Source organism: Pelophylax lessonae (assembly GCF_965119305.1).
Source record: "Pelophylax lessonae genome assembly, chromosome: 9".
NCBI lineage: Eukaryota > Metazoa > Chordata > Amphibia > Anura > Ranidae > Pelophylax > Pelophylax lessonae.
Genome location: NC_138776.1, coordinates 101,513,996 through 101,529,427, shown reverse-complemented (window position 1 = coordinate 101,529,427; position 15,432 = coordinate 101,513,996). Strand labels below are relative to the sequence as shown.

Genomic DNA, 15,432 nt, shown 5'->3' with positions numbered 1-15,432 from the left:
GCCTGTGGTGCTTGGTGAACGTTGAAAAACTGGACCAGGTTGCTGCCAGACAGATCTGCTCTGGGATAGCACAAGCTCTCTCTGCCTGGGAAGTCGCCACAGCCCTAGTGGAATGTGCCCTGATATCCACCGGGACCTCCGGCTTTAGAACCCTTACTAGAGCCAGAAAATAGAACAAAGAAGGAATCTGACTTCCTAAATTCCTTTACACGATCCATGTACTGAAGGACACACCCAGCATCTAACTTATGATAGTTACTCTCCTGTTCAAAGGATTTGAGCAGAAAGTTGGTAAAATTATTTCTTTGTCTCTGTGAACTTCAAGGCCACTTTAGGTAAGAAAGTGGGATCTGTCCTAAACACAATGTTATCTGGAAAAAACCTTTAGAAAAAAGGAGCTCTAACAGAAAGCTTTCAGTTCACTAACCCTTCTGGCGGTAGTGATCGCCACTAAAAAAAAAAAAACTGTCTTGAGGGTTAAAAACGTCACAAAACGTCACCGTACAAGACTTAATAGGTTCAAACGGCTCTCCTAAGAGGAAAAGGGGGATTGCTCACTGGTCTCTGCCTGTTTAAGGCCTAAAGAATTGAATCACTCAAGAGTTTTCGGCTAAGCATACTTCTAAAAAGACACTTATTGCCGAGACTTGACTCTCTAAGGTGCTGACAGCTAAACCTTTATCTGCCTCACTTTGCAGACATTCCAGCACTGCCACTTGACTGCCTACATCCAAGGAGCTCTCTGCACACCAGCTGTTAAAAACGCCTCCAGGTCAATGGCCTGCATTTCTTTTTTCCTGCTACTAAGCAGATTCGCCAAGTGATACGAAAACCCCTTGCTTTTCAGCAACTCTTCCTCAGAAGCCAAGCTGCAAGATTCCAGCGCTCCACCTGGGGACAGGAAACTGGACCCCAAAAAAGAAGGTCCTCCCAAACTGGTAGAATCTAGGGGGGTTCCACAGCCAGACTCTTCAGGACCAAAAAACACAGTCTCCTAGGCCAATGTGGCGTAATGAGGATCAGGGTAGTGTCTTCCTTCTGAAACTTCCTCAGGACCGCTGGTATTAGTACAGGCAGAGGGGGGGGGGGCATAGTGTCTGCAGAAATGGCAGCTCTGAGAGAGCACATCCACTCCAAGAGCCCTGTTCCACCTGTTCAAGGAGAAGAACAGCTGCATTTTCTTATTCTGCCGAGAGGCAAACCGATCCACGCACGGTACCTCCCATCTCATTGTGAAGACATCTTGATTGAGAGTCAAGTCGCCTTCTTTTAAGGTTTTTCTGCTCAGGAAGTCAGGGAATTGGTTGAATTCCCCCTTTAGGTAAACTGCCGACAGGGAGAGCGCCTGGGCTTTGGCCCACTGAAGAATTCCTTCTGCCAGAGACCACAGAGGCTTGCTCCTTGTTCCCCCTTGTCGGTTGACATAAGCAGCTGCTGCGGAATTGACCTGCACATTGTGTCCCTGTAGTTCTGTCTGGAATGCTCTGAGAGCCAGCTCGATTGCTCTCAGTTCTCTCCAGTTTGAAGATCGCCTTGAATTTTTGCTCTTCCAGGACCCTTGCACCAGTTGGGAGTCCAAGTGTGCTCCCCAACCTGTGCCACTTGCGTCCATAGTGATGACTATGGACACTGTCGGGACCTATGAGAGACAGACAGGTTCGAGACCCTTTACCACCAGAGGGATCTTTTCATCCATACAGGTACATGCACCAGGGAATCCAGAGAGCACTGGGTGTGGTCCCACACCCCCAAAATGAACGGTTGTAGAGGGTGGAAGTGAAGTCCCGCCCACTGTACCACCGGAATTACGGCCGTTTGCAACCCCAGTGCCGACATGGCCTTTCTTACTGATACAGGCCGACTGCTCTGTAATAGGCTCATAGCTCTGTCAATCTTCTGACTCTTCTTCAAAGGAAGAAAGACCTTCTGAAGTGTGGAATCTAACTCGTAGCCCAGAAAGGTGACCTTTTGTACGGGCATTAGACTGGACTTCTCCAGATTCAGGAGCCACCCAAGGCTCTCCAAGAATCGTCTTGACGCAAGTAGGTCTCTGGACAACTGTTCTTGAGAAGGGGCAAACAGGAGCAGATCGTCCAGGTAGGCAATTACTGAAACGCCCCTGAGCCGCAAGTAAGCCAAGGCCTCTGCCATGCCCTTTGAGTTTTCTTGGGCTGTTCAGGAGGGTGAAAAAAAAAAAAATCACTCCCCCCTTGGCCTCTGCCCCTTTGGCCCCAAGATTTCTTCTGCCCCTCATTTCTCAGTGCAGAAATTTGTTTCTGGAGGGGTAAGACCTTTTTAAATTGTTCATTGCCTCCACGCTTGACAGGAAAGGATCTTTTCCTGTCCGCCGTCCGATCCAGGACAGTTTCCAAGCCTGGCCCAAACAGGTGGTCCCCTGTAGGGGAATCCCACAAAGTTTAACCTTGGACCCACTATCACACTGCCAAGTCTTAAGCCAAAGAGTCCTCCTTGCAGAATTGGCCAGGGCTGAAGATGTAGCGGACATGCGTACAGATTCAGCTGAAGTGTCTGCAATATAAGCCATGACCCGTAGAAGCGTAGGAAAGGAAGATAGAATTGTCTCCGAGGTGCCAGCCTCAATGTGTGCCTTAATCTGGGTTAGTCAGTACTCCAGGTTACGGGCAACCACGTCATAGCCATGGTGGGTTTAAGATTCCCCAATGAGGAATCCCAGGTCTTTTTAAGAAGAAAATCTATCTTTTTATCCTTGGGATCAGAAAGAGAGCCAATATCCTTGAAGGCTAGGTTTGTCTGCCTCAAGACGTGAGAGAAGGCTGTGTCCAATTTGGGTGACTTGTTCCACTCTGACAAGTCTTCCTCAGAAATGTGAAATCTCTGTTTCAGGTCCCTAGAAAAATAAAAAAGGCTCTCTCGGGATCCTGCCATTCCTTTTTGACCGCTTCCACCAGGACTTCATGTACCAGAAAGACCCTCCTTTTTGTTCATCTAGGCCCTGGTACATCTGGTCATGAAGAGATAAAGTCTTCTCCTCCTGGATTCCCAAAGTGGTGTGGATAGCTCCCAAAAGATCCTCCACCACTTCCAGGATTAGTTTGTACCAAAAAGCTCTAGTGGATTCACCATCCACCCCTTCGCCCTCGGACTCCCCCTGGGAGGCTGAATTTGTACCATCACACTTTTCCCCCCTGGGAGGCTGAATGTGTACCATCACACTTTTCCCCCTCTTTTTCAGTGCCCCCGGCTGTGCTGGCTGAGGGGGGCTCTGGGGCTGAGGAAACTGTAAATTTGAAAATAAATCCTTAAACGATTGAAAGGTGCTGGAAAGCTCCTTGAAGGATGCAGTCAGATCAGTACACTGCTCCCCTGAATGTTTCCCAACTAGGCCCTCAACACACTCTTAACAAAGCACCTTGGTCCAGGATTCCCCCATATTAGCCTTGCATGATGGGCATCTTCTTCTGGAGCTATGTGGCAGACTTGTTTGAGGCCTTACCCTGTAACACAAAAGAAATGGACAAAGACTAAGCACCCACACTGAGCCCCCCAGCACATGCAAGCACAGTATGGCCCCTAAGGAGTGTACCTAGGACAGACCACCACCAAGGTCCCAGAATCACCACCACATATCACCCCCCCCCCTCCAGACCACCAAGGGGGGGGGGGGAATACACCATGGAGCAAGTGGGGGAAAGTAAGGTAACACCACCACAGGGTTCTCCTTACCTTGGATCGGCTGGTGCTGGCTTCACTTGGAGCAGTCCCTGTGGCCTGTGCCTCTGACATCTCCAGGGGTGGTCGCAAGCCTGCTGTGCCTCCAGTTGTCACCCAGCATTCGGCTCACACCATCCAATCGTCCGGCCCGCTCTTGAAATTCCCTGCGGCTAGAACCGAAAGTGATGTCACCCACCACTTGGTCCAGCTGAAAGCTCCACTGCTGGCCGCAAGATGCGGGAGGACTGGCCGCACCTCTGCATTGCTCCCCCGAGCGACAAAGAGCGGACCCCTGCAACCTCAGACCCCTGAGGAGAAGCTAGGGTGATACCAGGCAGCCCAATATGTAATCCAGGCTCCCTACCCAGACCATTAGCTGCGCATTGTAGAGACCTTAGCCTCCCCGTGACAGGAAACACAGCCTTAGCCTCCTCTGGCTGTTTCAGCCCTGGTTTCTGGCGATGTCTCTCCACTGGAGGAAACACCAGAACTGAAGGGCACCGGCTGACAGGGGGTTTAAATCTACATCGTTGAGGCGGTGTTTCCTGAGAAGGGAGGAGCAAAGGTCTCCGAGAGGTGGCTGTCCTAAAAGACAAGGGGGGGGGGGAAATATACTTCTTCTGGTGCCACTATTACCATAGGGGTTGAACCCAACAGCAACATTCATACTTCATTGCCTCTTAACCTCTCCCCCCACCCAAGAGACTGCTTGAACATGCAATACCTCACAGTGTTCTATCTATATAGTATTTTGCACAGCAAATCTTCCGGTGTCAAGTAAAAACATCATATAAAACCAACTTGAGCCTTTGCAGCAATCCTTACTTCTAGACTGCAAATTTTAAAATAGGCACATGCTATCCATGTAATGTGACAATTTTAGAAGAAAAACCTATAGCACTCTCTCAATTTATTTTTATAAGTGGAGATTTAAATGCATTTAGCAGTGGTTTCACTAATGAGCTGTGTCTGTTCTAGTGCCTCGACCTTATTCTGTAAACGGTTACAAATTTGTAATAAAGATGGAATATATTAAAAAAAAAAAAAAAAAATTGTAATAAAAGATAGAAAAAAAAAGAGCAAACTAGTAACATTTTAAAATAACTAGCAAACATTTTAAAGGTGAATGTTTAGACATTACACAAGTTCAGAGATATTTCTGGGTTTAAACATTTCCAGGGATGAAGCTGCAGCATAGCATGTATAGGGATATCCGAAACATGATGGCATCATACTATACCTGAGCTAAGGTCATCAGACATTTAGATCTGCAGCCTGCAGATTAAAGCAACATTTTTTTGCATTTGATTTTCTTTCAATCTTCAGCCATTTAAAATTGTGGTAACTAGTTTTCAGTTCATTTCTTACACTAGTGTTACCTGTGCCAATATATGTATGACTTACAGCATCTATTCCAGACAGCTGCATACCCATATTGATCACAATGACGGACAGAATCTGCCAGAATAAAGTCCGATCCATCAATAGCTGGAAAACAGAGACCATCTCCACAGAGGACAAAGATTTCTGCTCCTCCTGCATCTCTTCAATAACGTCTTGGACATCATATTCTCCACGAAAACACCTAAGAGCTAAGTAGACAGACCTGATGAGTATTGGACATTGCATTAGATTACAATTTACTTTTTATTTTTTTGTCACAGCCAACCAACAAGTTCACGAGTTTACAGCCATTGGGACTTCTTTGCTCGACAGAGATGCTCACAAATATTAAGTTGTAGGTAGCACTTAGATTTGTGTCATGAGCATTTGTTGTGACATTGGTGGTCATTCCCATTTTTCTACCATTCCCTCTTACTGAAGAAACAACATTCCTGTTATCTGCAAATGGTGAATACTTATACCTCCTAATTAATCCCCAGCACATAATGGGACTCTACCATTTCATTCTTTGTGTGAAGAGAATGGTGAGAGAGGGTAATGGATGATATCAGGTAAGGACTTTTGGGTGACTAAAGGCCGATTCTTTTTTTTTTTCTCCGCTTCTAAACTGCAAAGTGCTGCACCGCTTTAACTGTGAGGAAGCTCTCCTCCTCCCAGTTTTTTTTCTTCATCTTTGTTTATCTGAAAAGTACTCTGCTTGCTTTGAGTCCTGAAGAAAGCGGAGCACAATGCACATTTGTACAGCAGGCTGCTCTGTGCAACAAGGCCATATACTGCGCTTTTAAACACAGGGCTGTTTGTTGTGGTTTCAATTTAAAGCCTCAAAGCAAAAAAGAAAAAAAATGTGTTCATCAGGTATGCAAACCTTAGAGCATCTGAATGAATGGCAAGGTTTTGTTCATTTTTCAGTACAGTGCATAACACTTTTTAATAACATGCAAATATCACTTTCCTTAGTCCCTAGTCCAGGGACTAAGGAAAGAGTAAAATGAGTCAAAGTAATATTAATAATCTACAAGGGCATCATAGACTCTGTCCTAGGACCCTGTGGTTTAGGGGCCGGGTATACAGTATGGCCCAGAATACAAAGTGTAGTTCTCCCTATGGGAGTGAGGATATACCCTGGCGTCAAACAAGGCCTGAAGCCTATTGGTGTTGCCTTGAGTTCAGCAAGTTAAGCTTTCATTACTACCCCTGTTTCTACATGCGAGCCACATTTCCCTCCAAAGTTGCTTGCCTGGAAAAAGTATGTATGTTGGATTTTTATCTTTGCTGGGTAAATAGTCTTAGTCAGTGCTCTGCTGGATTGTAGAGCCAGGATGAGGATTGCAACTCTAAAGGCTTTTATGGTTACTAAAAGGAAGCTCCAATATTTATTTTCTGACAGTTTACCTTTAAAGCTAAATTCTGGGCAAATAGAAGAAACAAACCATGAAGCTCTGTAGTCAGTACCACATGACTATGCATTTAAATGCCAACAGTGTACTATGAGGGTCTGTTTTGATTTAGTATCAGCCTAGTACAGTCCCTGTAAAGCACAGGTTAGAGTGGGGAAAGTAGAAGCAGCACAAAGAGCCGACCAGTTGTGCTAAAGTCCTCATGTGCAAACAAGAAGCTTTATTACAGATATGACACACATACAGAATAAATGGATGGTTATTGATAGACCTGCGGCTTCTCCTTTCACTGTCCAGTTACAGGCTGGGGGAAAGACAAGACATGTAATTGTTCTTTAACTGCAGCAGTGAAAAAATAGGTATCTTGCATAGGGATGATCGAACGGTTCGGGTCGACCATCGGTTCGACCCGAACATTGGCTGTTCGAGGTTCGGCCGAATTTAGAACTTTTTGCCCAAAAAGTTCGGAATTCGGCAACCAGAACCGACCAAAATGCAATGGTTCAGGAAATGGGCTTTAAAAGCCAGTGATTGGACCAGAACCATCAGTAAAAGACAATTGAGGGGCAGGAGAATGCTAGAAATGTGATTGGAGTGACTAGGGGGTCCATAGTCCAATCATTAGTGAATACGCCCCCCAGTATATAAGATAGCCCCCACCAAATTCCTAGCATTCTCATACAGGGACATGAAAGAGAATGGAATGCTGTTCTGTTACTTCTGTTACAATGTGTTACAAAGTGTCATTTAGCAATTTTTAGTGTGAGGAAAGGGATATCTAGTGTAGTTAGGGTGCTATTTTTCACTATAGTTCGCTTTAATTTATTCAGTTTCTGTAGGGAAAGTGCTAAGTGTAAGGGGACCGTAGTGTAGGGTTAACTGACTGACTGCTATGGCAGGGTGACAAAACCCTTCCATAGCAGGGTGACCACTATAGAGAAAAGATTGTTTCTCTTGTGTCACTTCAGAGCAGGAATATGGCTTCGCTCCCGTCAGCATTCTTTATGCTGCAGGGGTTGCTAGTGCTTTTTTGAGGACATGTTTGGAGTCAGGCATGACATCTGAACACGTCTATAGGGGTATATATATACACACCCATGTCTGTATATATACACCTGCACATATATAGGTGTTAAAGGAGCAGAACACTATACTTTTGCTAATGACATCATTTGCACTAATATCGTTACGCTCCCAACACCTATATATGTGTAAGTGTAATATACATAGAAGTGTGTGTGTATATATATACACCCCTATACAGAAGTTCAGATGTTTTGCCTGCCTCCAAAGAACCCACAAAAAAAAATGCCAAAAAAAATGCCAGCGCCAAAAAAAAAAAAAAAAAAAAAAAAAAATTCCCAGGTTTGTTCTTGCAGCTTGCAGGCATTTTTTTGGGTTCTTTGGAGGCAGGCAAAACATCTGAACTTCTGTATATATTATATATATATATATATATATATATATATATATATATATATATATATATATATACATACACACACACACACACACACATATACATATATACACAAACACACACTGATATGCATTATACATTTACACATATATAGGTGTGTTAGGAGCCTAGCCATATTAGTTCAAATTATTTCATTAGCAAAAGTATAGTGTTCTGCTCCTTTAACACCTATATATGTGCAGGTGTATATATACAGACATGGGTGTATGCATATATACCCCTATAGACATGTTCAGATGTCATGCCTGAATCCAAACATGTCCTCAAAAAAGCACTATTAACGCCTGCAGCAAAAAAAATGCTGACGGGAGCGGAGCCATATTGGTGCTCTGAAAGTGACAAAATACAAACGATCTCTTTTTTTTCTGGTTCTGGACATGCTACAGAGCTGAAACTTCAGAGGTACACTTTTTAGACCCCCCAGATACTAAATCCAATCTCTTTTTTTTTTATTTTTTCAATAATTGGCTCTCTATCAAAAATGACAATTTTTAAGAACTTTTTTTTGTGTGATTAATAGTCCCTGGGGCATGACCCAGAACCCTAGGCACTTTTTAGGGGCATTTATTGGGTTTTGGGGCTTCAAAATGGTGTTTTTTGATTACCGAAGTTCGGGTCCCATTGATTTCAATGGGGTTCTGAAATCCGGGCCGAACTTTCGGGTAGTTCGGATGTTCTGGCCGAACCGAACTTTTCAAAAGTTCGATCATCCCTAATCTTGCACTGCTAGACATCTTTTGCCGTCATATTTCCCAAAACATCAATGTTCACTTCTCATAAGTGAGCTCTTTGACCCAAATTACATATCTTAGTTTCACACTTGGAATGGTATGTAAGCCACAAAAAAACTCTACACATTACAGACCGTATTAGAGATATACTTGCTAATTCTATAGTGCTTTTGTCACAGGGGACCCAAATCACTTAGGAGGCAAGGCAGTCATCTTGGGCACCCTCAGTTGAACCAATAAACCTACTAGCATGTCTTTGGTGTGTGGGAGGACAACAGAGTACCCAGAAGACCACGCAAGCACGGGAAGAACATGCAAACCGTGTGCAGGTAGTGTCCTTGTAGGCAGGTGCCCAAATGGTATTTGTATTCCTCCTGAACATGTCACTTCCTTTTCAGAATGGATATATACAGGAGGAGATAGGTCCTCATGGTCTTCTGGTTGTTGAGAGTTGAGTGTGAGAGATTATATACAAGAGATGTAGTCAATTGCAAAGAATGGGGCTACACTGTAATTGGACCCTTATACAGGTGAAAAAGGTTGAATCTTTAAAGTGATTGTAAAGCCTGGTTTCTTTTTTCTAATAAAATAACAAAAAACATGTTATGTTATACTTGCCTCCTCTGTGCAGTTGGTTTTGCACAGGGCAGCCTGGATCCTCCTCTTCTCCTGTCCCTAACTGAAGCTCCTGGCCTCTCCCTCCTGTTGTGTCCCCACAGCAAGCTGCTTGCTATAGGGGCACCTGAGCGGAGCTGCAGCTCTGTGTATCCAGACAAGGAGCTGCCTTTTGGCCCTGCCCCCTCTCTCTCTCCTGATTGGCTAAACAAGTTTGATTGACAGCAGCAGAAGCCAATTGTGCTCAGTGTCTCAGCCAATCAGGAGAGCGAGAGTCCCGGATGGCTGAAGCACTCGTGGACATCGCTGGATAGAAAGAGCTCAGGTAAGTATTAGGGGGGCTGCTGCACACAGAAGGTTTTATTTTATCTTAATGCATAGAATGCATTAAGATAAAAACCTTCTGACTTTACAACCCCTTTAGTGCCTTCCCACCTGGCCTATAGTAAAATGATGGCTAGGTGGGAGCATTGTTGTAGGACGTCCTCCCAGACACAGCCGATGACAGATCACTGCGCCAGCCCACTGCCAGCGACATATGGCAGGAACTTACAAGAAGACCTGAGCAAAATAATGGCGTGGGCATCTACATGGTAAATGAGGTTCAATGTTGAAAAATGTAAGGCGATGCATTTGGGTGCAAGAAATATGAACGCAAGTTACTCATTAAGGGGAGAGCCTTTGGGGGAATCTAAGATGGAAAAGGACCTGGTGGTTCTAGTAGACAACAAGCTCAGCAATGGCATGCAAGGTCAAGCTGCTGCAAGCAAAGCCAACAGAATACTGGCATGTATTAAAATGGGGATTCACACCAAAGATGAAACAAGAATTCTCCCACTCTACAAGACTACTTTTGTTTTGCAAAAAAAAACAAAAAAAAACCCCAGTGGTGATTAAATACCACCAAAATAAATCTCTATTTGTGTGAAAAAAATGATAAAAATTTCTATTGGATACAGTGCTGCATGACTGCGCAATTGTCTTTCAAAATGTGACAGTGTTGAAAGCTGAAAATTGGCCTGGGAAGGAAGGGGGTAAAAGTGCCGGTATTTAAGTGGTTAATATTTATTCTTTTGGGAACTAACAAGATCAAAAGGTGTGCAGGTAAAAAAAAAAAAAAAAAAAGTAGGATTTTTGTACTCATCGACGGACACAGTGCTCCATCAATCCTGACTATAGGGTTATATCGCCTTCTGCAGGAGTAGGTCTAGACAGAACGAAAAACTTGGCTATGCCCGTGGGCTGTCCTCAGCTGGTATATAGCCCCCTCTCTGCTATAGGTATTCAGTTTAGTAGCAAGCAGTATTAGAAGTATCAAAACTCCATAGAGGGGTGGGTGCGGTGTCTGTCAAGCTCAGAGAAATGGATTTTACGGTGAATACAAAAATCCCATTTTCGCTTTAGTTCATCAACGGACACAGCGCTCTATTGATCCTGACTATTGGGATGTCCAAAAGTAGTGCAAAACTGAAGATGAGGAGTGGAGAAAATAACCCAAGGCTAAAACACAAGAGCCCTAACCGGCTCACAGGAGTTTAACCAGGACACAGGAGCCCCATCTGAAATAAAAATTTAAAGAAAATACCCCTCAAGAACAGCCTTTCTTAAACAGTAGCCTGCAAACCCTTGCGGCCAAAAGAAGTATCTGCGGATGCCAAAATATCTACTTTGTAGAATTTGGTGAAAGTATGCACCAATGACCAAGTGGCTGCCTTGCACCCTGAGATACTGGCGTTTGTTGATCGAAGGCCCAGGAAGTACTAAGCACTCAAGTAGAATGCGCCATAACAGGAAAAGAAGGAACCCAACCTTTAATAGAATAGAGTAACTGTCTGTCTGATCCATCTAGAGATGGTAGCCGAAGAAGCGGCTAGCCCTTTCCTTGGTCCTGGTGTAACCACAAAAAGCGAGTCGGACCTCCGAAAAAGGACTCCGTGGCTGATACACCCGAATCACTTGAACTACATCTAAGGTATGCAGAGCAAATTCCTTGGGATGAGATAGTTTGGGACACATGGAAGGCAACACAATGTCCTCACAATGTGCGACACACTACGGGCTGATGTTAATAGCAAACCAAGAATGCCACCTTCTGGGACAACGTAGGCAAGGGAATCTCCCACATATTCTCAAATGGAGGTTTCTGGAGAACCAAGAGCACCAAGTTTAAATCCCAGTGGCAAGAGACCTTACAGGCGGAACGATATGTCGAACTCCCTTAATGAAGGTACGAGTGCGCGGCTAGGGGTCACTGAAAGAAGACTGCTTAGGCAGACACCTGGCCCGTGATGGTACTTAATGCCAACTTCTGCTCAACGCCCTGTTGAAGAAAGGCCAAGATCCAAGGCACAGAAAAGAAACGAAGAGGAGCGCCTCACATGAGCAATCATCTCACACCAAAAAATGTATGCTTTCCACATACAATGGTATATCTTGCTAGAAGTCGACTTCCTCGCCTTCAACATAGTAGGGATCACTGATCCAGACTGACCTCGATCCCTCAGTAACTGGCTTTCAACATCCAAGCCCTCAAAACCAGTGACTGTAAAGAAGGATGGAAGCTCAGTCTTTGGGACAACTTGTCCTCTCTGAGCGATAGCCCCCAAGGGACGTTTACAGCCCCTCGAATGACCAGAAGACCTTCACCCTCAGTCCTTCAAAGGAACAGCTGAAGAAGCTCGAGAAAAAGGAAGGTATTGGCCCCACAGTGGCACTAGGACAACTTTGGTGTCTACCAGAGGAACCCCTGACCTCACCACGAACCTTGGTATCTTTTTGTTGGACCGAATCTGCTGAAGGAGCCGCATACAGGCCTGTGCAAACGGAACTGCTTTGAAGGTGGACATGACCAGGTCCAGAACCTGTATGCAAGTCGGGAGAGAAGACTGTCTGTGTGACAGCAGTTGGCGAATCACGGCCTCTGGTTCCCAAAGTTTGACCAGAAGAACAATAAAAATCGGTCAACAAAAAATCCAGAGTCAGACCCAAGTGATTCAAATTCCTTAACGGGTATAGGGGGGACCTTGGGTAGTTCGGACATCACCCGAACCGTTGCAGGAATTATATCCGCACAAGGAGACTTAGGGCCTAAAAACCCTGCAACTGACAAGTTCTGCCCCCCTTCTTTGGTACCCCTAAAAGGATAATTTTGTGGATACCTTGACACTTACGAAGGAGGTCCACGAGGCTGGAAACCTGCGAAGATGTCCCCCCCCCCCCAACCCCAGTTATGGGTGAGGGCAGACCTTCATGCTGAAGGGGTCTTGTCTGCAGGCCTAGAGAAGCCAGCTCGAGGCTTACCAGACCAAGGTTGTTTGGAACCTCCCATGAAGACTTGAAAGATCCATTTCCCTTATATGCAGTCCTGGAAGCATGAAATAATTTATGGGCTAAGAAGGAGGGCCCACATGCGCGTTGAGGCTCCTTCCCTTTCTTAGACTGTGGCAGGAAGGTACATCTCACCCCTATGAGACCCTTAATGATGTCATCCAGAGTAGCCCCAAACAGGTTATCACCTTGAAGGGGCAGATCGATGAGAGCATTCTTGGAGGCTTGGTCTGTAAACCCAATTCTTAAGCCACAGCACACGCCTAATCACTACCGCTGAAACAGAGCTTGAACAGCACTGGAGCCACATCCAAAGCTGCATCACAAAAACTGCAGCTCCTGGACCAACTGGTTTGCCAGATCAAAGTAAGCAGAGCGAACCTACTCATTCCACAGACCCTGGCGCAAAAGTTTGGCCCATTTGGTTGGGGTCTGAGACACCAGGGCCGAGGCCAGGACCAGTCGCAATGCAAACCTACCATAGTAAACATACTGTGTGCCACCAACTCCCCTTTCCTACCAGTCGGGTATCCCTCTACTGGGATCGTGGCTGCTTTAGTCAACCTGAATACAGGAGAGTCCACCACCAGTGGACTGGTCCAATTTTTAAAAGGGATTCCTCAAAAGGGTAATGTACTGCAAAATGTTTGGGGACCACAAAAGGGTTGCTTTGGTTGCCCCCACTCCTTATAGATAAATCTGTCAAAATAAAGAAGATAAGAAAATACCTTAGTTGTACACGTCTTGTATGTACCAAAAGGGACAGCCACGCCTGTAGCCACATTAGCCACATCCTCCTTTTTAAAGTCTCAGGTACTGCAGTAGCAAGTGAGTTCACCAGCATTTGCTTATTCGCTGCTGCGACCGTGGAGCAGTCATCCTCACTATCGGACAAATCCAGGAGCGGGAAATCAAGTCCCACTGGATGGGCCACGTCCACTGGGCACCAGACTCAGAATTAGATGAGAAAGACTGAGCAGAAGGCAGCAGAGGACGCTTCCTGCTAGGCCTTTGCCCACACGCCACTTCCACCCGGAGTACCAAGGACTGTAGGACCGCTGTAAGCACATTAATGGGGAGCTGGGGTTTTGATAGACCATTCACAGAGGGGGGATAAAGGTGAGATGAGGAAATCAAGCCCAGCTTAACAGAGATTAGGATGGGAGGAGGGAACCTGCCGGCAGGTCCGACCCTCCCTGGAAGGTATCCGAGTCCAGCCCACCCCACACAAAGGAGAGGAGGAATGTACTTACTCTCCATGGACTTGTATCACTCCAGACAGAACCCACCGAAGTGAGGGAATGTCGGGCAGGGGGACACTGACTCGGCCAGAGCCTGATCGTATGTTACCCTGCGAGACATTTAACTCGCGGGCCAGCCTCCATCCATTGGAGGCTATGTCGTGGCCAACCTAGCCTATAGCTGTGGTCTACATGAGATCGCTGGCTGAACTGGGGTGACTACTGGATCTAGATTATCCAGTCTGTCGCCCAGCCCGGTAGTTGATTGTACATCTCCCAGGAGAAAAAGCAAAAAGATGTAGGAAAGGAAAAAAAAAAAAAAAAAAAAAAGGGAAAAACTGCTAGGACCAAAAGATCCCAAGCAGGGAGCCTAGGTCTTCACTCCTGACTAGACAGAAAAACTGAATACCTATAGCAGAGAGAGGGTTATTTACCAGCTGAGGACGGCCAATGGGTGTTGCCACGTTTTTTGTTTTGCATAGTCCTACTCCTGCAGAAGGTGATATAGCCCTATAGTCAGAATAAATTGAGTGCCGTGTCCATAGTTAAGAGAAAATGCATTTACTATTTTTTTTTTTGGGGAGCCTGGAAAGCATTGCACCAGTGTTAATCATCATACAGACAGGTCGTTTTACACGGACAGGAAGACTCCGTGAACTACTAGCACTCAAAAGCACCGTGGTAGTTCATTGAGAACTACAAGCCAACAGCTGCAAAGGATGTTGGTAGTTGTAGTCCAATTATTCACAGAACACTGTGAATGAATAAAGCGGATGGGCGGGTGAAGCTGTGATTGTGACAGTGAGCAGGGGGTGAAGATCTCCAGAGGGTGGGGGGGTACCAGTACGTTTGTAACATGTTACACTGAATATAGGTGTAAAATGTTTGTTAAACAGTGAACTTATCCTTTAATCAGTTAGTGTAAGCTAATGCCTTCCAGCCTTGGACTAAATACATTTTCTCTTCATGCAACGGTGTCCTAATCTTAATTTATTCATGAAACAAGTTAGCATGAGCTAGAAGGCAAGGAAGAGGGTAACACTTTGTTTCACAAATAAAATTTTTCAGGTGACTTTCTGTGGCTTGCTACTGACCAATAGATGTTTGAGAGATTTCTGCATGCAGTAGATTTCTCCTGGCCAACTAGGGCTTGCAGGTCAAAAATATTCCACACTGGAACCTCTTTTAGGAAAGCTTTTACTGATCTCCTTGAATATGCCCCTTTTGTTTTATACTTTACCATTTATAGGTGCAATGCATATGCTAGGAGAACAACAATTAGTCATGACGCATAAGAGATAGTGATATAATATTTGTTTGATAGACAGCCAGTGATTCTGGGCAGTAGCTTAATTATGGTTCTCAGATTTAGGGAATTACAAAACTTATTACTTGCAGTTCTATGCACTACTGAATTCAGGCCTTTGATCTTTTGCTCAGTTTATTTTGGTGTGACAGAAAAAGGAAAAAAAATCCCTGCAACTGGCCAAGTTTGTGGTAGGAATAAAGATTAAGAACAACCCTATGCTACCCTTCATACAAAG

The 15,432-nt window shown here is 45.1% G+C and overlaps 1 protein-coding gene across 1 annotated transcript in view; it reads right to left on the bottom strand.

Moving 5' to 3' along the window:
- Positions 1 to 15,432, bottom strand: part of LOC309563537 (solute carrier family 2, facilitated glucose transporter member 9-like) — a 117,885-nt gene that overhangs the window by 38,551 nt on the left and 63,902 nt on the right. The window contains exon 7 of the mRNA XM_082267989.1: positions 5,098 to 5,285. Coding sequence (XP_082124115.1) covers positions 5,098 to 5,285 — 188 coding nt within the window. The remainder of the gene's footprint in view (positions 1 to 5,097; positions 5,286 to 15,432) is intronic.